Raw genomic sequence first — 23,830 nt, forward strand, 5'->3', positions numbered from 1 at the left:
AATTATGATTTCCTGAGGAGAAAAACATTTTGCAATTTCACAGCCTTGCCCTTAAATAATTGATCTCTTACATAAGTCTTGGGATGTCACTGACAGGCACTGTCCCATCGTGCGTTTCACTTTCACCATCCTCCTCTTCCTCTTCACTGCTTTCTGATTCCTCGCTAGAGGAAGAGTAGTCAGTCACCTTTTTCAGAGGGCGATTGGTCTCTTCGATACGCAGTTCCCTCAACTCTTTGGCTAACGCAGTCAGGTCCTAAGGGGAGGCAAAAAAAATTAAAAGCCAACGTGAATTGTATTTAAAGCAAGAAAAGTGTCACACATCTCTTCGAAAGCCAATGCTACAGCACGAGCAACAAGAAATAGCATAACAGAATTATTACAAACATCAAACAAACATAAAACAATGTTTGTAGCGTGTAGCATTTATTAAACAAAATGAAACTTACTTTATGCTTGTTGAAAATCAATAGCCAACCTATGTTTTAATATGTTTGTATGTATGTATGTGTGTGTGTATATATATAAACACATATGTATATACACGTCAAAATTATATTTGTTGAAAAGGTGATGTTCAGTCACCATCATAGTAAACTGGAAAACAATGTTATTTCAAAGGGAGAGTGCTGCAGGAGAAATTCTCCAAACCTGTCTTCTTCTGAGCCTCTCAAAGACACACCATAATGGTATTTGCTCTGTTATAAATGCCGTTGGAAAGAAAGCAATGGTCGCATTTCCGACAGAATGGTGCAATCCCCAAGGCAAGATCTGTTTCAATTACCAGTCTGAGCTGGCAGGAAGTTGCCGGGAAGCAGTGACACAGCATCAGAGTCAAACTGCTCAGCTCACTGCAGCACCAAGTTTGATGAAGTTTTTGAGTCATGGCTCTGAGTCAACCACAACAATTAAAAAAAAAAAGCCCTCCGCAGAAATAGCTTAAACACTTTATGTGAAATGTGCAATACTGTACCTCCTAGCCTGAAAATTAAGGAAAAAATGAAAAAGAAGTAGAAGTCATAAAAAATAAATAAAAGAGTCATTTTTCAGTTTACCATGACTTTGATGAAACCTTAGACCTGACAGTTATGTAAAATAGACAGTTACTTAAGTACAAGGGACATTGCAGGCACCGTGTAGAAAATAGACTTTTTATTATCTTACATGCTTTTATAGCAATGCAGGGGGAAGCAGTAGGGCAAAAAAAAAAAAAGTATGAGAGCTCTAATTAGAATGGGTTAGAGTACTCTATTGCACAAAGCATGCACATGACAAATAACGCATTGCAATTGTCAGTCTTACCATTTCTCCCTATATTAGTGACCGATGTAGCCATCAGTGCATTCGGTCAGAGATAAAGGATTAGGGAGAAAGAAACTCATTGAAAAATACTAAATTCCACAATTTTCTTATGGCCATATTCTCTCTCTACTGCATTCCACAAATCTCCAGTATACTGTTCCAGCAGAGTGACTAGGATAACAATATTAATTAAAATTGTACAGGGAGGTCTTAAAATTTACCCCTTGGTAGCAGAGGAAAAAAATATGAAAAACATATAATTGAGACTGAAAACCCAGCCTATTTTTAATAGAGAAGCAGTAATATTTTGCAGAGCAAATTTTACTTTAGTTGTTTGTTATTCCTGGCTTAAGGACGTAATAAACTCTTTGGGCATCATTTGGATTAGAAACTCAAACTGAAGCCCTCACAGCGTTAAGTGAAATAAGTAATCATTCATCCCTAATTCCACACAGATCAACTAAAATGCTTTATTGACATTTAAATTTGCCCTAAAGTCAGACTTAATTGGCGCCTGTTGCAGTGAGAAACCGTCAGAAGCTATCAATCATGTGAAGGGTAAAAAAGAAACAGCATGACTGTTTCACACTTCAGAGGGGATTTTTATTAATATCATGGGTTTAGGTCAGTAGTCTTTATCTCAATGCAATGACTTAGTATGGGGACATGCCTACATGCTGCTCCCAGTTACACCCTATTGATTAGCAGCTGTGACCCCTTTGATTTACTCCCATTCAACCATACCAAATTCATTTGAGGTCAGTGTAACCACGTTTAGATTTTGGCAGTTCCTATAGAAACACTTCTGGTTTCTGTGGCAGCAAGACATCCACTTCTGGGAAGGGCTTTTTCCTCTCGCACTTTTCTGTGCCTCGCCATCACTAAGCACGTGCAACATGGCCACAGAAAAAAACGTGAGGATCATTTTTTAGGTCAGTGTATTATTGACATACATCATCTCATCCATGCTTTGAGAAATAGATAAGAACATATTCCATATTAAAGAGCACGGTTAGGGGTTCGTGACTGAAAATAGAGGACCATATTCTAAGCCCATTAAAGTCAATGGAAAGGCTCACTGAGTTCAATGGGCTTTGACCAGGTCCCATAAATGCCAGTAAAGTAAAATAAAATTAAAATTCAAGTTCTGTTTTACAGGAAATAATACCTTGCTTGTCTATAGTGCTTTTTCATTTATAGCTCTCCAAGCACTTTACAAAGGAGGTGAGTCATTATCCCCATTTTAAAGACAGGAAAACTGAGGCACAGAGAGGGAAAGTGACTTGCCCAAGGTCACTCAGCAGGCTAGTGGCAGAGTTTGGAATAGAATCAAGGTCTCCTGAATTCCAGTCTAGTGTTCTATCCATTAGGCAACACTGTTTCAGATATGCTACATTTCTCACAAAAACAAAATGTTGCCCGTTCCTTAAGAAAGGATCTTTATTATGACTAAAGAGAGAATATGGTATTTAAGAGTTTATTTCCAATGCCAATAACTTGGTGACTGAAATATAGTCAAATCCATAATCATGACAACTAATTAATCAAGCAGCTTCTATGGCTTGTTTGGTTTTCCTAAACTGATGAAATAAGAATAAATGAAAATTTGAACTATCTAAAGACGTTTTCAGTCTATAGTCAAAAACCAAATCATTTAGTAATCACTTTTCATTGAACTGGTTAGATTTCCCCAAATTTTTTAAAGCAGTATAAAAGAAAATTGCAACACAGCATCTCTTTTAAAGTGGTCATTCTCCCTACCATTTAGGACTAGCACCAATTATTTCCAAGTATCAAGAGACCAGATAAAAACTGGTCTCCATTTTCACACCTGCAATTTCCAAGCAAAGGTAACTGTGCATATTAAATTGCATCCACATCATCTCTGCCCACAAACTGCAGCAACCAAGAGATTTAAATCTGAGCACGGAACTCTGATTTCTTAGGGCCATCCGACCATCCCTAAAGACACTGAACAGTAACTTATTCTATTATTAAATTAATCAGGTTGCTCCCAGGGTAAGGTACAACCTCAAGTAATAGTGACAGAATCTAGTGCTTAGAAAACAAGCATGTAACATCTCTCAATGTTAGAAAAGTCTGGGAGTGTTACAATCCTTCAACCAGACACAAAGTGTTGATTAGCATAAATATATTATCAGTCTGCCATAGCCATCATCAACAGATAGTTAACAAGTATTGTTTAATACCAGCTTAATTAGTTTTTAATATCTAATTTTGAAATTATAGTAGCAATAATACTCTCAGTGTCAGACAATACCATGAGGTAATCAATATTTTCCAGTGTAGGCTCTGCCGTGGGGTGGTTAATTCTTTGATGCTCTCATTTTCTCTAGATAATCACTTTGTAGGGTTTTACTGATTCATTGCCTCAATCTTGGACCAAAAAACCCCCAATCCAACAACTAGAAAGGAAGTGCTCTTTAGCACCAAATATATGTTTGAAATGTTATTCCTGAAGGTGAAATAACATATGAGATCGCACTACCAGTGCAGTTAAATTGCTCTTAATTGCAAAGACTTCTTTAGATTTAATATTTTCTGGAAACAGGTCAGTTCAGTTTCCAGAATCACAAAGCTCATTTAAACCTCATTTTACATTAATGTTGCCCCTATCTGGATATTGATTGAAATGTTTTCATTAGCAAGCTCTCTCATTAAGCAAAATGCATTGCTCTTGTTCAGTCCAAGAGAACTAGCTAGCTGTTTTCGCTTTTATTTCTTCTACTTTTTATAGTCAATCATTTTAGAAAGGGGTCACTTACCACTGTACGTAGAAATGCAAGTTATCAGTGCAGTTAACAACAGAGGTTAGTGCATGTTCAAATATTTGTAAGACATATCATAAATACTAGATCAGAAATGTACTACTGACAATACAGTCATTTCTGTGTACATATTTAAGACTTCAACATTGTTAGATGTACAAATCTGTTTTAATAATATTTACATATGGTAAGAAGTGTAAAATTCATATAACTTAATTTTTGTGTTTAAAAATATGGATGGGCAGTAAGACTGGCACTGCCAAGCCACACTCATTGTAGCAACACTAGCTTTGAGCCTTCTAGATTCAACCCAGTTATCTGAATGCAATTGCACTGTGGTTACTGGTGAAGTGGTGGATAGGTTTGGAAGCCAACATAAAATCTGTTATTAAATATGAAGATAGACACAGCTCAGGTGAACCCAGATCTCATCAGCTATATTAGTGAAATTCACGTGCAGAACCTGGCAAGAAGCAGCCACCTCACAAACCAGCTCTGAAGATTTGCTGCATTTGCCTGACAACATTGCGTAACTTTGGGCCCTATCCTGCATGGTGCTGAGTGCCTTCAACTCCCACCAAAGTGAAGGAGAGTTGAGTGCACTTAGGCCCTCACAAGAGAACTGCTCAGCACATGGCAGGATTTGGCCCTTTATTAGCATTTCTATTTAGTATAAATTCACTCCTACTCTGATGTATTAACTAGAAATATTTTGTGGCATCACAATTACAACTGCATTAAGTGACATCTGTATGTCAAAAAAGGTGCTACTGTGACTGTCCTAGCAGATGAGATGAGATTAGCCACAGGAGGGACAGTGACTGTGCAATCTTCAACCTATACTGCCCACTTATGTACTCTAACCTTGTTCTGCATGGAGCTCCTCTAGGGAGTGCAAGAGAATATCCCAGAATCCACATCCATTGAATCCTTGCTCTTTTCATTCAGGCTGCCAACAAATTATGGCAATGTTTGGTGAAGTCTTCATCACTCAGAATCAGACAGAGTCAATCAAATCATTGCTCGGGGGCAAAGGACTCCATATTCCACCATCACTTCTGAAATATCTGAGCTCATGCCTACTAACCATTTTCTAAAGAAATGGAAGTACCAGTTTTTTTGGTCCTAAAATGAACCCAGGGGAGTTTACACTACCAATAAAACACAAATGGTTTTCCATTCAGCAAATGTGTTTTAACATGTCACCACCAAATTCACATTATAAACATTGATTTTTTTTTAACCTTGATATTTTTAAAACAAAAATATCTCCCCATGGGAGAAGAAAGGATACTAGGTTAGATGGACCATTGGTCTCACCCAGTATGGCCATTCTTATGTTCTAAAATGAGGTTCTCTGAACTGCTATTAAAGGGTGAAACTCTGAGATCCTTACCCACATTGAGTAGCAGCTTTGCTCTGTTTACAGTCCCACTGAAATCAATGGGGGGTACCAGTAGAGTAAGGTACTACTCAACATGAGCAAAGACATTGGAATCTGGCCCTGTTTTCTCCCCTTAAGTGCTAATTTGGCACTTTGTCTATACTTGAGATTAGACCCAATGCCAGCCAATGGTATAGCTGCAATCGGTATAGCTGCGCTTGTGTAAACCCCACACGTAGGCAAGAAAAACAGCGATTTGGATCAGGTGTGCTTACCCGAAGCAGGGCAAGCTCAAGTAGTGTAAGTCATTGCTTTCCGTGTCTGCACTTAGGATTTGCCATTCATCAGTGCAAACCCCAAGTATACTCAAGGCCTTAAAAGGTAAAGGGTCAGATTCTTAGCTGGTGTAAATCAGCACAGCTCTGCTAACTACAATGCCAATTGGTACCAGCTGAGAATCTGGCTCATAATATTATAAATTAATATTTCACCTGCGTGCGATTAACCAGCTCCCTAAAGTTATCATGCGACAGCCAGAGGAATGCAATCTCAGAGCATCAGCCCTGGCACACGCTGTCAAAAAGAATGATTGTTATTAGGACATGGCTTCATTTGAAAAGCGGGTAATTCTGCTCTTAGCTGAATTTGTGCTTCCCATTGAAACCAAAGGGGTCACATCGGGTGTAACAGAGCAGAATCTGGCCTTTGCTGCAATCCATTAAGACAGCCTTTGTCAGGGTAAGAAAGTTCCAGTCTCAGTTTATTCCCTATAAAATCCACAGAACACTGATAAAGTGATTTGTTCTGCTCATGAAGGTTCACAGTACAGTAGTTCTTGGTTTGGCCTTTGTGCAAGTGCTCTGCAAATGGATTTTGTGAAGCCAAATATACTGAGCAAAATGTATTAACAGATCAATTTCTCCCCCCCCTTAGATTAGCTCACTGTATCTAAATACCATCTTCCAGATCTGAAATCTGAACCATGCTAGCATTGCCACCTTTTTGAATGTCAGCACCAAGAAAACATGGTTTGATATTAAGCTCTAACTAGTCAACCTTGCAAAGGCATGACCAACTAAGAAAATATATCACTAACCTCATCTATAGCTTTCTTATAGCTCTGGGAGTAAGGGAAGATTAATCAGCATCAGAGGAAACAGATCGGGACAGGAAAAAGCCAGAGGAAGGGCAAGCAGGTTAGAAATAAAATTAGAATTGTTAGCGCAACGCTGTGAAGTGTAAAGAAAAACAACATCAACAAAACATTAATACACATTAAAAGAGAGAAACAGTGGAAATCCATTTGGTTATTGAGCCCAACGCACTCCGCAGTTTTAAAATACAAACGTCAGACATAACATTAAACCAGAGACTTTGGAAGGGTTTTTCATGGGCCTTTGCCAAAAAAGTAATAAAATAAAAGTGCACAGAAATTACTGCCAGTTCTTTCTTAAACTGGGGTGACTAGCAACGGCTGGGTACCAAGCCTTTAAACGCAGCACCCCCCTCCACCCTCTGCAAGGTTGCTCTAGAAATCACCCTACGATAACACAATGCCAAAGTGTGCTATATGCAAACTCTGGCCCCGATCCATCAAAGCGTAAAATTAAGCTGTGCTGAAGTTCTTCTCTTGCCTGGGGCCATTGTAAACCGTGCAATCTCTATGCATGAATATATCCCATGGACTCTTGCTATACTGCAGATTTAGAGCCTTAAAACTGGCGATGGGACTGCGTTTGCCTCTTTCTACGGGTTCCAAGGCTGCGTGATTGCCATTAATGAAAACATGGCAAATTCCACCGAGGCATAATTTAAGACTCACAGCAGGTCGGCTTGGTCGTGTCACATCCCTGCTGTCCTCCTGTTTCATCTTAGATGGCTCATGAGAGAGCACAGGTGACCCTTCAGGTTTGGCATTTCCTGGGCAAACACAAATCACTGTTGTTAGTGGGAGATCACAGACTTTCACCAGGCAGCAGAATATGCAGAATGACGTTGCGCACCTTTGCACAATGGCACCTCTAAGAAACCCAATGGCTCCTCATTCATTTCAGGATCCAGTTCAAAATGATTCTCCATGTTTTTAAAAACACATAATCTAGTCACAGTCTCTCTGCCTCCCTGTCTGAACCCTCTGCTTGTCTAAGAAACGAACCATCAAACAGCACTTTGCACTTCTAGAGCCCCTTCTATCTCACCTCACTCACTCACAACCTCTAACTTGGAGGTAGGCAAATGGTGTTGTCCTCGCTTTACAGAGATTAAGGTTGTGCCACATAGGCAGAGCCCTGTGTAGAGTGATACAGACGTGTCCAGCTGCAGCAAGAGCGTGGGAAAGGATTGTGCTGAGGCACAATCTCACCCCAGCTCCCTGGTCAAGAGAGAGAAAGAGCAAGCAAGATGCACCACCCTGTGGTAGTGAGCCTGTAAAGGATGGGGACAGCCCATGGCCAGTCTCCTTCGGTGGTGACTTGCACCTTCTGGGATGCAGGGAGAGAGAGAGCGCAAGCCGTACCTGTGCTCCTGAGCTCACAGACTGAGGTGGTCCCTGGCTCTTGCAGTACTCTTAAATAAGGGTCATGGACAGCCTGGCCCTGAGTGACTTGCCCAAGGCCATAGAGTGACACTGGCAAAGTCAGAAAAGGACCTCCCAGAGCTGTGATTTGATCACATCTCTATGTAGCCTAGCATTGTCACGCCAAACTATCTTGCCATGGTTTTCACCCCTACAGCATCTGTTGCCTCTTGTTTGGAAAATCCTTTCCTGTTTCTCTCTACCTCATCTACCGCTTGGCTGAAAACAGCTCAAATCCTCTCTCCCTCAGCCATCACTTTATTTAATTTGTAATTGTATTACGTGACTCTGTAAAGCCTGTTGCCATGCAGTTTATTTGAAACGGGCTCTCCATGATATAGCTCTATTGCATTGTCCTCTCTCAGTGTAGCAAGAGAATTTATAACTAAATCTAATCCCCATATATGGCACTCTCAACATTCTTGTCCTTTTTCTATTAAAAAAACATTCACTCTGCAGAGGAGCTGGGCATATGATAAATTAGAAGCACTGTGTTATCTGATATAGCAAGGACGTTATTACTCACAGAATTCCTCATTAACTAAAAACCAAAAACAGAACAATTGCTGATAAATTACTTTTATTGACTACCTAGAGGAGTGATTATTTTAACAAGAGACATGCCAATTTACAGTCAAGGTGGGTGAGGTAATGTCTTTTGTTGGATCAACTTCTGTTGGTGAGAGAGAGACAAGCTTTTGAGCTTACACAGAACTCTTGTTCATACCTGAAGAAGAGCTAAGCTCGAAAGCTTGTCCCTCTCACCAACAGAAGTTGGTCCAATAAAAGATATTACCTCGCCCACCTTGTCTCTCTCATATCCTGGGACCAACGTGGCTCCACAAATATTGCATACAGTTACAGTCAAGTCATAAAAAATTCAAAGCATGGGTGCAGCACTTGTTTTAATGTGCTTTAGTCTGTGGATTTATACTCCAGGACTGTGAGAGAAATACAGATAAACTGGCTGGATATGCTTTGGCAACTACTATTGCGATTAGATGGGGAAAAAGAAGCTCCTCAACACCTATAAGATGCCAGGAAACAAATCAGCCAGGAATGTAAACCCAGTGTAAACATGGTTCTGTTCTGAAAAACTTTTAAAAGAAATGGCTTAATTCACTTCTCTATGCCCTGGAATGCTCACTGCACACAAATGAAGTAAAACACCCCAAAAAGCTGAATTTGGATTAGAGAAGAAAAAAGTGAATGAGGAATTCATTATATTTCACTACCACAGAATCCCTGCCTCTTTCTATAGGAGGATCTTGCAACGATATACATACAGAATATTGGACCAAAACTTGTAGTCACTTTGCCTGCAAAACGCTAAGTCAGGTCTATAAGGGTTTGGGATAATAAATAAATAAAGTTCTGTACAAACACAGCCCCTTTCAGCAGACAGACAATCTGAAAGCACTGTGAAAAGGTAAATAAGTATCATCTCCATGTTAGAAGGGAAGAAACTGAGGTGTAGGAGCAGAACCTAATCTCAGGAAAAAAACAGTTGTCTAAAATCAGGTGCAACTCCATGGCTTCAGTGGATCTATTTAAATCAGCTTTTCACACACATGAGATCAGATCAGATCCAGGGAGAGGTTAAGTGACTTGCCAAAGGAGTGGAGAAAGGCTACAGGATCAGGGCCTAAAGAGCAGTTTAAAAAAGAAGTCATCTCACCTCTGACTCTATTACGTTCACTGGAGCCAGCTTGGGAACCAGGCTGGGATCCTCCCTGGGAACTAGGCTGGGAGCTGGGGGTGCTGGAACTGGAGGAGCTGCCACTACTGGTCCTCTGTAGGGGACTTTCAATGATGGGCTCAGTTCTCCTCAGGTCAGGGTTACTATTGCACATCAGAATGAAGGAAAACTGCAGTTAGATGGCGTAACTGTTCTGGAGAGTTGGGAGAAAGTCTTCATTCAGTTGGAAGCAATATAACAGGTTAGTGTTATTAAAGCAGCAGGTCCTTTCAAAGTTGACATGAGAGGATCAGATCTACCATGGTGACATGCAACACAAGATGACAAAACGACTGTGGTAGCTTTAGTACTGTATAATTCTGTGAATTTCAGAGCCTTAGCATTCTGGGTAAAATTTTTATTGAAGTGACTTTTCAAGAGTGCCTACGTGACTCAAGAGCTTACATCCCATTGCAAGACAGTGAGGGCTTGTCTTCACTACCCGGGAGATCAACGCTGCTGCCATCGATGCAGCAGGTGTCGATATAGTGGGTCTAATGAAGATCTGCTAAATTGATGGCAGAGTGCTCTCCGATCGACTCCAGCACTCCAGTTCCCTGAGAAGATTAAGGTAAGTTGACCGGAGTGTCTCCTGTCAACGCAGCACAGTGAAGACACCGCAGTAAGTCGACCTAAGCTACGTCGACTCCAGCTACGTTATTCGCGTAACTTAGCTCTACTTACCCCAGTAGTGAAGACAAGCCCTGAGACTTAGTCTGGTAAGACACTAATGATACATCTGCACTAGGACAAAAGGTGTGGTCTTAACTTGAATTAGGTAACACGTGGTAACTAACACGAGGTAAAATCCAAGCGAAGACAAGGCAATTTGTACTTTTAATGAGCAGATCAAGGCAAATGCTCTGCTCTCCCCATAGCCTTTAACTCAACCTGCTATCATGAACGAAAACTGACAACTACTTTGTCTTCACTAGAATTTCACCTCAAGTTAGTTAACTCGAGTTAGCTAACACAAGGTGAGAACACACCTTTTTTCCTAGTGAAGACAAGATCCAACTGACTTTAGGCACGTTTGAAAAGCAGTTTAGGTGCTTTTGCAAATTCTTCCCTCTATCACTAATTAGTAGTTTCCAGAAACTAAAAGACAACCAGTTGACACAGCAGCCAGGGCCAGATAGAGGGTTTTGCTGTGCTAGGCAAACTGGAATTGGTCACGTCCTCACAGCCCCAACAAACATTTTACTGGCTTTAGTATTTTGTTGACCTAGGAAAAGCCAGGTATGGCAGAGCTAACCCTGATAACATCACCATTCAGTGCCACTGAAGTCAATGGGGCTATGCAAAATTTATACCAACTGGCCTTTACTACAAAAACCAAACAAAATCAAAAACTGCAATTTAAAAGTTATTTAATTTTAAATGGTTAACAATATTCTGTTTTAAAAAGTAGGTGCTTGCAGATTAGCTATTTTTCCATAATATCTATTCTGCTGCTAAAATTTGCAACGTGACTGCAAAGTATATTTGCTGTGCATCAGCATTCCCAGATTTTCATGGTCTCATATCTCGGCCATTTCAAATTGCAAGAGGCTGAAACCTGACACATAAGTTGCCAACTTTATCATTTCTCTTCTTCTGTCTCACTCTTTCTTGCGAATACATGCAGAGTTTTAAATTAAAAAAAAAAGTGGTTTTGATTTACAGACACAACCAACATTTCTCCGGGTTTCACGTATCTTTATGAAATTAATCCTTGACACTTTAATGGCAACAGAAAATATGTTCACGCAGCATTGTACAATACCTTTTTATACAATATTTCTGCTAACTGATTTTATTATTCAAAGTCTTTCTATAAATGAGTGGAAGCTTGTTACATGGAGTTCAAGTTGGACCCTGAGTACTGAGAACAACATGTGGCAATACTTCTGCATTATATAATATGTAATCTGGAATCAAAGGCACTGCATAAGCAGCATAAGATGTGTGTAACACGTGAGATATAAATGATCCTGAATAATTTAGCCAGTGCTCACAACAGCACAAATTGCATTTATTGTGCAAAGTCCCATTGCCATAAATGATTTCTTGGTAGGATCAGTTTTATTTGGACTTTGTTTTGGATGACTATTATGTAGAATTACTGTCCAGTGTACCTTGATTTTTCACAGGAAGTTATTAAGAAGATAACAGCAATATTAATATGCTTGTGAAGAATGATAGTAGCTTTCTGTGCATAGGGTTGCCAGGTGTCTGGTTGCACAGCTGACCAGACCGTTAAAAGTCCGGTTGGTGGCTCACCGGGCTAAGGCAGGCTCCCTGCCTGCCATGGCTCCGCGCTACTACCGGAAGCTTTGGCATGTCCACTCCTCCGGCTCCTAGGCACAGGTGCGGAGCCCCCCACCCCAACTGCCAGTGCTGCAGCTCCCATTGGCTGGGAACCATGGCCAATGGGAGCTGCGGGGGTGGCACCTGCCCATGGGGCAGCATGCAGAGCTGCCTGGAAGTGCTTCCATGTAGGAGCCAGAGGTGGGACCTGCTGCTGCTTCCGGGAGCTGCTTGAGGTAAGCGCCGCCCAGAGCCTGCACTACTCAACCCCCTGTGTCCCAACCCCCTGCCCCAGCCCTGATCCCCCTCCAGCCCTCTGAACCCCTCAGTCCAAGCCTGAAGCGCCATCCTATGTCCCAAACCCCTCATCCCCAACCCCACCCCCCCAGCTGGAGCCAGTCCTACCCCACAGTCTGCACCCCCAGCCAGAGGCCTCACCGCCTCTGCACCCCAACCCCCTTCCCCAGCCTGGAGCCCCCTCCCACACTCCGAACCCCTCAGTCCCAGCCCAGAGCCTCCTCCTGCACCCCAAATCCCTCATCCCCGGCCCCACACCAAAGCCCGCATCTCCAGCCGGAGCCCTCACCCCCCCCCCCCGCACCCCAACCCTCTGCTTCAGCCCGGAGCCCCTTCCCATACTCTGAACCCTCTCGGCTCCACCCCCCAGCCCAGAGCCCCCTCCTGTACCCCAAACCCCTCATCCATGGCTGCACCCTGGGCCCTTTACCCCCTCCGGCATCCCAACCCGAGCCAGCGAGTGAGTGAGGGTGGGGAAATGAGCAAGTGAGCGGGGGGGTGGGGAGAGTGAGCGGGGGGTGGGGCCTCAGAGAAAGGGTGGGGCAGGGACAGGTCAAGGGTGCTTGGTTTTGTGTGAGTAGAAAGTTGGCAACCCTATCATGGAAATGGCCCGTATAGGTTACAATACAATAACAATTAAAATAATGTTCAGTACAAAATTAGAGTTTATACAAAGCTGGAAGGAATCCAGAAAAGTAGTGAGGAATGAAAGGACAAGAAGAGAAGATACAAAAATGTTATTGCTGCATCGAATGGTTAATTTAATATACTTTTTGGCATTATTGTAACTGCAGTTGAACAGTTGTGGAACTCCACATTATGTGGTATAGCTGGTGTTGTCTTGGCTAAGATGTTATCTGGTTGATGAAGTTGATGAAACTTCTTTTAAAACTTTAGCAACAGACACATTTATCTATACCAACTGCGGTCAGGTTGTTGAGTCTGATAGAAAAACCGGACACCCTTACTTGAGTCAAACAGTCCAATGGTATCATCGTTATTCTAAGTGCTGGTTCTTCCTCGTGTCGTGACTATGTATTGGAATATTCCTTGCTTCTAAAAAAAATGTCCTTTAGGGCACAGTTAACTAATAGTGAGAGATTCTGTTTTGGGAAACTGAGGATGCTTTGGCCCTGGGTAATGGAGGTGACTAAAACCAAACTGTAACAGGGTTGGCCACCTTCTGAGCACCCCCTCAAGGTCAGAGGTGGCTCTGTGGCACCCTACCTTTCTTTTCCTTTCCAGGGCCCCTTAAGAACTCCATACGGTCTTTTTCCTGGCTACCACCACCCATGCCTGGGGCTGGTTTCATACCAGAAACAGTTCAAAAACAGTCCTTAGAGTCCCAAAATGAAGTCCATCACCACATCACAGGTTCATACTCAGCTCTGGCATCTTCTACCACACTCAGAGCTCATCTTCTGTCTCAGTCTGTTCCCCATGAAGCTGCCACTCCCTGCCCTTTCTAGTGGGGGCTGAGCTTTCTGGCTCTGGCTTCCTGACTCCAACCCTTCTCCCAGGCAGGGTCTCTGGCAGGAGCTTCCAGCTCACTACACCTCTTCTTTGCCACAGCTTCTTCTTCCTGCTTCCTGTTCCCCTCTGTCTCTTTACAGGGAACTTCTGTCTCTATCAATCCCCCATTGAGGCTGTTGAAGAGGCCCAGGTGGGCTGGAGCACTTCCTTCTTAAAGAGCCCAGTCCACCCGGTGACACCCATGCTAGAGGTAAATGGCCTTTCTGCTCATAACAAAAACAATTTTTTCTAAAAATATTTGGCAAGACATATTTCTTTGGCTACCCTAGCACCCACCTTACACCTGAGCCTGCTACACAGAATGCAGTGCTGCTGCTGCAGAGTGAATCAGACTGGCTGGGAAGAAAAGCTTATGCTGAAAGTCGTGTACTATTGGCAATTTGGCTGAGACTATCCTACCTAGGAACATCTAGTTTGAAGCCTTTGACCTCATCCTCAGAGGACAAGAAACCTCAAACATTTCCATAATACAAAGATACATGGAATGCAAATATTTATCCTGAGATTTAAGATGGCATTTCATTTGAAGAGAACTGGAGTTCTGCCCACCATACTATCACAATCTGCAAATCAAAGACAAGATCTCACCTGTCTAAATTCATTCTTTTGCTTCTGCTATGACTGAACCGGTTGCATTTTCTATTGTTTTAAGAAGCCCAGGGCTAGATCCTATAATGTGCTGTCCTGGAGCACAATGGGAAAGGGATAGGAGATTATAGTGATGATTAGGGGAAGTTAGGGCAGGATCTTTCCTGTGAGTGCTAGGTGTAGGAATGGTTAATAGGCCAACCTGGGTTAAGGGAACTGTCTAGTCTCCAACTACTTAATGTCAGCGGCATATGCTAGCCAGGGACACACACTGTTTCTATAGGAACCATTTACCATAATGGGAATTTTGTCATTGACTTGAATTTAAGCCGGATCAAACCCTTATTGGACAGCAACAATGCACAGTCCTCCCCCTGCACAGTCCCCTGCACTATTGATGGAGTCCTGCTCTGGCTAGCAGGAATACTGGAGAACGTATCTATGACCGGCTCTGCTCACTCCTCAGCATCACCGAATTTGACCCTCAGTGTGCAGCAGGAAGGAGCTGAGAAGAGCAAATCCTGCTTCCCCAAGAGTTATGGCAAAATTCCCAATCAAATCAATAACAGTAGCTGAGAGTCCAGAGCATCTTCTGCATCCAGCTAGAAATCTTGCAAAGTCTAACGTAGAAATTTCAGCTCAGTAGGATTTTGCACAGTAGGATTTTGCACAGATAATATTAGGAGTCCCAGAGTCCAAATGTTCACAGCCTTTGGTGACGCTGTACAATTCTAATTAATGCAAATCTCATACATCATCGAGCTATGGTGGAGATGCAAAGCGATTGTAGTTTATCAGTAAATCCATGTGAAAAGAGAGCAGAGAGTGCTTTAATTATTTTTTAAATTTTGACTAGATTTATTGACAATGGATCCTAGGAATTTTGCCATTGATTCCAATGGGGGCCAGTCTGGGGACTAATATCATTGGTTTGGTGTTTGTTTGTTATGATCAGGCTCTCTGCTTCCCCCAACAGCAGTACATAGATTGTGGTAATCCATCCATTGAATTCAGTGGGCATTGGCTCATGACCCAGTGTCCCCGCTTCCTTTGTGAAGCTCACAAACCAGGGCACTAGGAAGAAAATTATAAAACTAAGAGACGGATTCATTAATATTTGTCTCCCTTTCCCACGTGGCCTCCCGTACCTTGCTCTGATGGGCTGTGATCCTAATCTAGCTCCCAACGCAGTGCCATTCCCAGGGGAGTTCTTTCTAGCTAGTGCTGGGGATATGGAAGTTGTTCGCTGAGGCACCTGAAAGAAAATTGAAAAAAAGAGTCAAAGCTATTAGGACTGTACAATTGAACTTGGATATTCTCTTCATGCATTTGGGGGAAGATCAGGTTTCGGCAGGTTTTCTAGCTGGATGTGTAATTACTTTTCCACTGAGAGATATGAAATATTTACCGCAGTTATAAAACACAAAGTTCTTGGCATGTACAAAGAATCATAGATGTCTGAGACAGGAAAGACCTGAAAAGTCATTTATTTTATCTCTCGTAAGGCAGGGCCATTTCTGACAGTACAGTCGCCTGAAGTCTAAAAAAAGTAGGTGTTAATATCAAGCAGTGAGATTTATATAAAACATTAGGTATACACCAAATTTAACAAAAAACGCATTCAAAACAGAACAGTCCTAAAATCTGGACTAATCAGCAAGCTCAATGTAGCAGCTTTTAGAGCTACTTGTTCAGGTAAAAATAAATTACATTGTAATACCATAGAGGTAATGCTGCCTAGTGGTCAAAGACAAGGGATGGGAAGAAGGAAGGCCCCTGTGTGGAATCCAGGCTGAGCCATTCAACTACCTTGATCAAGTCACATGACTTTTTGGCCTCAGTAATTTCAGCTGTACAATTAGCTGAAAGCCAGATGTCACTGAAAACCAGATGTTCAAATTAGGATGGATCACCTCAGATATCCCAGAACAAACAACATTCCATAGCAAATAAGGGCTTCTGGACTCAGCACCTTTTTACACAAGGCTGGAACCTTGACCTTGACTCACTCCACTGTAATTTAGAGCTCTCTGTGTGCCTTTTACACATCAGTATCATAGAGGATGTTATGCAATACTTCGGCCCTATAATAAGAACTAAGGTCATTGCTTACCTGTGGAACTCCCTGCCACAAGATGAGGCAGAAGCTTAGTAGGATTTAAAAAAGGACTAGTCATTGTATTGATAATGGGAAGATCCACAATTATGTTTGATAGTTAAAAAAATTATTTTAGGCTAAGAAAGAGAGATGTCTTCATGTTTCAGGGCATACCAAGCAATAAGTGGTTAGATTAAGAAGAAACCTCCTCCATGGATAGATTATTCCCTAATTTTCTTTTTTGAGCTTCTTGCACCTTCTTCTAGAGCATCTGGTTTTGAAAACTGTCAGACACAAGGCACTGGACCACAAAGGCCTATTATCCAATCAGGTATGACAACCAAAAGTCTGCTAGCTTTTATCCATGTCCCAGTAATGTCTCCAGCAAATACTAGGTAACCAAGGAAACAGCTTGCCCTGGCTCAGCGAAAAGAAATGGGTATCAATAGCATATTGCAGACACTGTGGCCCATCTCACAAGCTCTAACAATATCCTCACATACTGTCTGAACAGAGGGCCGATAAGACTGTCCTTAAGAGACTCTGCAAGTGAGAACTCTTGGAGGACAGCAATTACCCTTCTTAATCTTTCGGTAGACAATGAATGAAGACAATTCAAAGCAACTCCTATCCATCCCTGCCAAGTCCTCCAGAAGAGTCGGCAGCACTTCCCAATTGCAGTAGTATTGAAGGACACTGATAGGATGATCGGGCAGCCCACCCTTGTCCATTACGCTGAGTAGAACATGCAACAGCCACTATTACTCTCCTGTGCCAGGTCTGAATCTCAACTGATTGAATTCCAAAAACATTGGAGGGGAGCAGACGTTGCCAGAGTTGGGCAGCTGACATCTTCTGAATCACGTTAGTAAGGAAAGGCGAGACACTGCGTGGTAACTGGTCAGAGCATTAGCATCAAGAGATGTGTTTTCACCAAAGAATTATCATATTTAAAAATTACTGCCAGCTTACTCTCCCCTGAGGTAAGCGCTAATGGAGCCTCTCAATAAGATGGTAGCCAAAAGTGTAAACAGTATTATGTGCTGACAAAATACATGATGGCTCCCATACATAAATAGCAGATACACCTCTACCCCGATATAACGCAACCCGATACAACACGAATTCGGATATAATGTGGTAAAGCAGCGCTCCTGGGGGGCGGAGCTGCGCACTCCAGCGAATCAAAGCAAGTTCAATATAACGCGGTTTCACCTATAACGCGGCAAGATTTTTTGGCTCCCGAGGACAGCGTTATATTAGGGTAGAGGTGTACTTTATTTTAAAATGCAAGTTGCTTATTTGTTGGAGCACAGCAAAACTGCATTTAAATCATGGAAAAATACTGTTTACTTCAATGTCTCTAATCAATTTACAATACCTTTTTCTTTGTATATATGCTCCTGAGCTGAGAGCTGATTCCATTTCAGGAAAATTTTTAACAGCGAAGTTATAATTCATTCCCCTACCCCCAACCCCTTGCAAAAAAGCTTATGAACAATGCAGTTGAAATACTGTAATAGAAGAGCCTTAATTAAAGAGGTACTGCCAGATGCTGCCGTAATGTCATTGAAGGTATAAAGCTGCTGGAGCCCTTACAAATCTTCCATCAGGTATTGATTACAACTGGAGGCAGGACACTGAACTAGAAGGACCAAAGGTCTGAGTATGACAAATTTTATGTTCCTAAATAATTCAATTTAATTAGAAAGCATTTTTTTCCCAAGGGAGAATAGATGTTGATTTGTTCTGGATTCAACCTGGGCTTGAAAATTTTCTTTGCAGTATATCACAAGACTTACACATATAGTGGTAATAAGAAAAAAAACTGCATACCAGCTGAGGGCCAAACCTGCAAACTGCTGAACATCTCTAAAGTCCTGAGCACCCTCGTGCTTAGCACTACGCAGGAGATGCTTTGCACTGCACAGGACCAGTCCCTGAATTTAACAGGATGTGAACTCCACCGGTTCAGAAAGAAGCCCCAAAATTCTGTCCCCTGCATTGCAGCACTGAGCAGTGCTGAGGGGATGAGCTCTGAGATTGCCTCTTTCAAGCTTTCGAAGTTAGGAGCAATACAAATGTTACCTTTGGTGGAACGTCCTCCTCCTGTCGTAACCAAGAACTTCGGTCAAACTTTTCAATGCGAGGGGGGAGAGGAGGGTTTTCTGAGGTGGGGTCCGAGTTCTGCCTTGGCATCTCAGTGCGGTGAGAGGTCACCGTCAGAGCCTCCTGAAACCCAGCCATTCCCTTTGCGGGTTGTTCGTGCAGTGACTGAGAGCCAGACAAGGAGGTTCCTTGGGATTTCACACTGACCAGATGTGGAATCTAAGCACCAAGTCAAAACAAAACCATCAGCATAAAATGTTTTTAAAAAAAAAAATTAAAAAATCTCAATAGTTCTAATGTATTTAAAAAAAACCACCTTGATTTGAAATCTGCACTGTGTTTTGGTTTCAGGCCTTTCTGGCTTCTTATACAAACTCCATATGAAAACTTTCTTAAAAGAACATTAAGGTTGCATAGTTCAGCATTCTAAGGTCAGGAAATGCCAAAGTTAGGGTTGCACATGTAACCTTTACTCTGACTACTTTTGCATATGCATGACAATAGTCTTTATATGCATGATCACATATTTCTTAAATAATACAATATACATATGTCATGTATTTTTTTCTATAACCTCAAATACACAAGGAAGCACAATGAAGGTTGCATTAGAAACCCTAACTTGGCATTCCTGGTTTTTTAAGTTCTTAGCCATGCAACTTTAACATTACCCTGATGATTTTGGTATGAAATTTCCTAGGGTTTTTAATAAAAAAAATAAAGAAAAAATGACGGAAAAAATAAATGTGAAGAAACAGCTTCAGTCTCCAGGAAGTCTGAAGCACTGATGGCTTTAAAAAACAACAACAAAAAAGCAATAATGGTGTGAACCTCCACAGTCCAATAGTATCCTGTCCAATAGCCCTAAGGATTCTCTCTCTTGCAAGCCTTAGGAGCGCTACAGTTAGGATGGCACTTGTACCTCATCCATCGGAGAATGCTTAGGTTACATCAGGTCAACGCTGCTTCCCAAAAACCTTATAAAAATGCAAGTGCCCTTGCTAAACCCCTTCACACTTACAAGATCTGGAGGGATTTAGCCAAGGGCTCCTTTGATGCAGCATAAAATGGCATCTTCTATTACCAGTGTAAATAACAAATTTACACACGTATTTATATGGGGTTTTGTGCGTGAAATGATAAAGTCTTTCAATAACATCTTAGTAATGGAAAAAGTCTATATATGAAATTGTTTGACAATGAATGCCAGTCACTTTTTTAAAAAAGCATAAGGTTTGGAAACTTTTAAAGGAGGCAGGTGAAGTATATTTAATTTCTGTCAGTTAAAAGACTAAGGTGAGATGGGATGTTTATTGTTTGTTTAATTCTGGACTCCATCTGAAAAAAATAAAATGCTGCAAGGCCTTCCTCACATAGCAAGTTAAAGTTCACATCGCACTGTTGATTCACCAGGTGGTACTAAAGACTTTAGCAGAGGCAGATACCATGTGGATGAAGTTCACTTAATTTGTGGATTTTCCTGTAGAAACCACATACAAACTTGGGGCAAAGATTTTATATCCAGTGCTGGCAGCAGACACACTCTTGGAGCCCTCACACCACAGGAGTTGTGCCTGCATTTCTGGGCCCAGTCTCTACAGCCTTATGATGTCTTGTGAAAGTGTATTTTTGGATCTTGTGGTCGGGCTTTTCCAGATGTATGATTGTGATTGACGTTAACTGAATGTTTAAAAAAAAATTTGAAGAAAAAGAAGCAAAATCTTTTTCTGATAACCATAAACATCGAGCCATACTAGGCCTACTGTACCAGGTGGTTTCACTTTGGGAAAAGTGTCCCAACAGAAACAAAGGAACTGTCATACTGGACCAGACCAATGGTTCACCTAAGTCCTTCAACTTGTCTCCAACAGCAGCCAATACCTGATGCTTCAAAGGAAGGAAAAAAACATCATAACGTACCTAACAGTGCTGTTATACTATGGAGGGGAGAAGAAAGAACACAACCTTGTCTTCAACTAATGATCATACTTGGCAGCATGAGAGCTGTAATCCTTTTATTTTTATTCCATCTAGTGTAAATGCAGATGCTGCTCTTATTCACAAACAAATCTAGAACTGAGAAACCCACGTGTTGAGAAATTCTTTACTTTTAATCCACAAATGTTGTGGTTCTCTTACCAGAACCACCAGCCTCCTAGTGTAATTAAACTTGCAGGGACCTAGGACCAAAGCACCATACCTGTGGATCCACTGGTCTGAGCATGGGTGGTGTCCGAGCTGGCTGCACGCCACTAATGCTAAAGGACTCTGAACGAGGAGGCAGGTTTGGATCAGATATCCTGTTAGCCACTTTGTGAGGCATTGCTGGGGAGCTTTGCCGGTTGAGTCGAGAACGTTCCTCTACCTGAGGCAACACAACAGGAGAATCAATGAACACAAGTTGCTTCACTTCCCCGCAATTCTACACCCAAGTCACCTGTATAGCCATTTTCCTGTATTTCTAATCAGTACATTGTTTCATGCACCTCTTTCATACCCATTAACACTAAGCACCAGATGCTTGGATTCAATAAGGACTTCCATACTAGGGCAAACTTGAAAAGAAAAATGTTTAAACCATGTCCCTTTTCTGCATTTCCTTGCTATCAATGCAGACCCACGGGGTGAAAAGTGGCAATTTCAGAAGCAGTAATTTTGGAGCTCCAGACAAAAGGAGGCTGGGAGTGGGGTGGGGGATGCTAGAAGCTGCCTAGCCTCCCGGTGGGTTGCAACAGAGCACACCCAGCAGGAAACTATAGACAGGAATGGGCATTGCAGCTGAGTCAGAAAGAAAGACGACACGCAGAGAGGGTGGGTGGGGTGAAGAAGAGGTACAAAAGAAAAGGTGCCCAAAAAAGAAGCCTGGCAAGGGAGATCCGCCTTTAAATAAAACCAATCTAGAGAAAATGTAATGTGTGCACTCTCCCTTCTTTCTGTCCTTTCCGTATTTTGGTCTAGTCAGTTGATTCTTTTCTCCTGCTCTTCCCACTGCCTAACCTGGTTCGTCTGAAGGCACCAGCTCCTCGACACTGACTGGGGCTCTATTTCTGGCAGGACAGATTTCCTACATCTCTCTTGTGTTTTCCCTTTCTCATCTACTTTCTCTCTTGTGCTGCTTCCATGCTCCAGTTTTCTCCATCCCTCGGTCGACTTCTCTTCGCCACCTTTCTTTTACCTCTCTTACTCTTCTTTTCCTTTCTCTCTTTAGACTCCTTCCCCTCTCCGGGGTCTACCTTTCAGACCCCAGTTGCTTTCTGTAGCACAAGCAGAGCACAGAGTAGAGCTGCTGGACAGTCTGGAGGCAGCAGAATAAAACTCTCAACATTGTAGGCCATATTAGCGGGAAGCATAGTGGTGCTGTTCTCAGGAGAGGTAAAATAAATAATAATAATAAGATAAAAAAGGATCTTCCCAGAAGCCATTAGTCCTTTGTCTGCCACTTTATACTTGAGTCTCATTTGGCTCATGTCCCTTGTTGGGTAGAAGTTCTGAGGTTGGCCAATGTGATGTATGACAAAGTTCCTCCTCTATCTTGGTGGGTCCTGCGCTTATTGGCAGATTTTCTTGCCTCAGAGATTCACCATGTGGGTTGGGGAACAGCCCAGAGGCCTTCCCCTCTGGAAGAACCCACCGTCCAGGTCAATTGGGAGGTTTGGGGGGAACCTGGGCCCGCCCTCTACTCCGGGTTCCAGCCCAGGGCCCTGTGGACTGCAGCTGTCTATAGTGCCTCCTGTAACAGCTGCATGACAGCTACAACTCCCTGGGCTACTTCCCCCTGGCCTCCTCCAAACACCTTCCTTATTCTCACCACAGGACCTTCCTCCTGGTGTCTGATAACGCTTGTGCTCCTCAGTCCTCCAGCAGCACACCCTCTCACTCTCAGCTCCTTGCACCTCTTGCTCCCAGCTCCTCACACCACAAACTGAAGTGAGCTCCTTTTAAAACCCAGGTGCCCTGATTAGCCTGCCTTAATTGATTCTAGCAGCTTCTTCTTAATTGGCTCCAGGTGTCCTAATTAGCCTGCCTGTCTTAACTGGTTCTAGCAGGTTCCTGATTACTCTAGTGCAGCCCCTGCTCTGGTCACTCAGGGAACAGAAAACTACTCATCCAGTGACCAGTATATTTGCCCTCTACCAGACTCCTGTACCCCACTGGTCTGGGTCTGTCACAGATGCCAATGGAGCACCATTCTGCCTCATGAATAAGCATCCAAATTCTGAACTGGCCCCACTCCATTTTTTGCCAAATTGAGAAAGCAGGTTGTTTAAAGTCAGTGGAGCTGTACCAGCCCACACCCACAGAGAACTTGGCCCTCTACATACAAATGTCTTCCCCAATATACAAGTCCTTTTTCAATTTTAACAGAATCAAACCCATGCGAAACCCAACAGCCTATCCCTTCCCCAGAGCCTAAACTGAACTGTTTGGAGTCTCTCCAAATGCAGTTCAGTGATAGTTTCGCAACTGTTAGCCAGACCAAACCCAACTTTTGTTTCATTGTGTATTTGAAATGCGTTGGTACTGATTTGAACAACCCTTTCAAAATGGCTATACAGGTTACAGACAGTTTTACACTTGCCTTGAAAGCAGTTCCCCAACCCTGCCAAAGCTTACTGCAGGCAGAACCTGGCATTACTGCAAGAGATTATAATTAGACAAGAATATGTATTTTTGCAACATGTTACAACAGCAGTCATTTGACTGTTGTGTTTGCAAAATCTGAGACCATAAATTGATCATATGATCAGGAAATATTACAGTGGCAGTTCCAATCCCTGAAAGATGAGAAAGACCCATAAAAACAGCAATAGGCAATTGAGGACCAAGGCATGCAAAAACACCCTCCTCTTTCAAATATATTAGGCTAGTGATTGGCTTGAGGAATCCAAGTTACCAGGCAGACAATATGGTAAATGAATTTTCAAGACATCAATAGACAACTTATATTTCACACATTTCACACGTGTCCTTTTTAATCTGAAAGGGAAAATAAAGCTTCAAGAGGGCATTTCCAGCAGATGCATCTGAAGAAGAGAAGCTCTAAGGGTTAAGATCCCAGCGCAAATGGTCTGCAGTGCATTCCCACTGAAAGAAATGTCCTTACCTTCAATACTGAAATAACACCGGG

The 23,830-nt window shown here is 42.3% G+C and overlaps 1 protein-coding gene across 1 annotated transcript in view; it reads right to left on the bottom strand.

The window, feature by feature from the left end:
* TNIK (TRAF2 and NCK interacting kinase) overlaps positions 1–23,830 on the bottom strand; it is a 313,805-nt gene that overhangs the window by 28,891 nt on the left and 261,084 nt on the right. The window contains exons 16-22 of the mRNA XM_065410355.1: positions 20,903–21,067; positions 18,682–18,921; positions 15,644–15,750; positions 9,729–9,892; positions 7,298–7,395; positions 6,572–6,595; positions 72–256 (exon numbers count right to left, since the gene is read on the bottom strand). Of these exons, the coding sequence (XP_065266427.1) occupies positions 72–256; positions 6,572–6,595; positions 7,298–7,395; positions 9,729–9,892; positions 15,644–15,750; positions 18,682–18,921; positions 20,903–21,067 (983 nt within the window). The remainder of the gene's footprint in view (positions 1–71; positions 257–6,571; positions 6,596–7,297; positions 7,396–9,728; positions 9,893–15,643; positions 15,751–18,681; positions 18,922–20,902; positions 21,068–23,830) is intronic.

Source organism: Emys orbicularis, chromosome 9 (genome assembly GCF_028017835.1).
Source record: "Emys orbicularis isolate rEmyOrb1 chromosome 9, rEmyOrb1.hap1, whole genome shotgun sequence".
NCBI classification, from domain to species: domain Eukaryota; kingdom Metazoa; phylum Chordata; order Testudines; family Emydidae; genus Emys; species Emys orbicularis.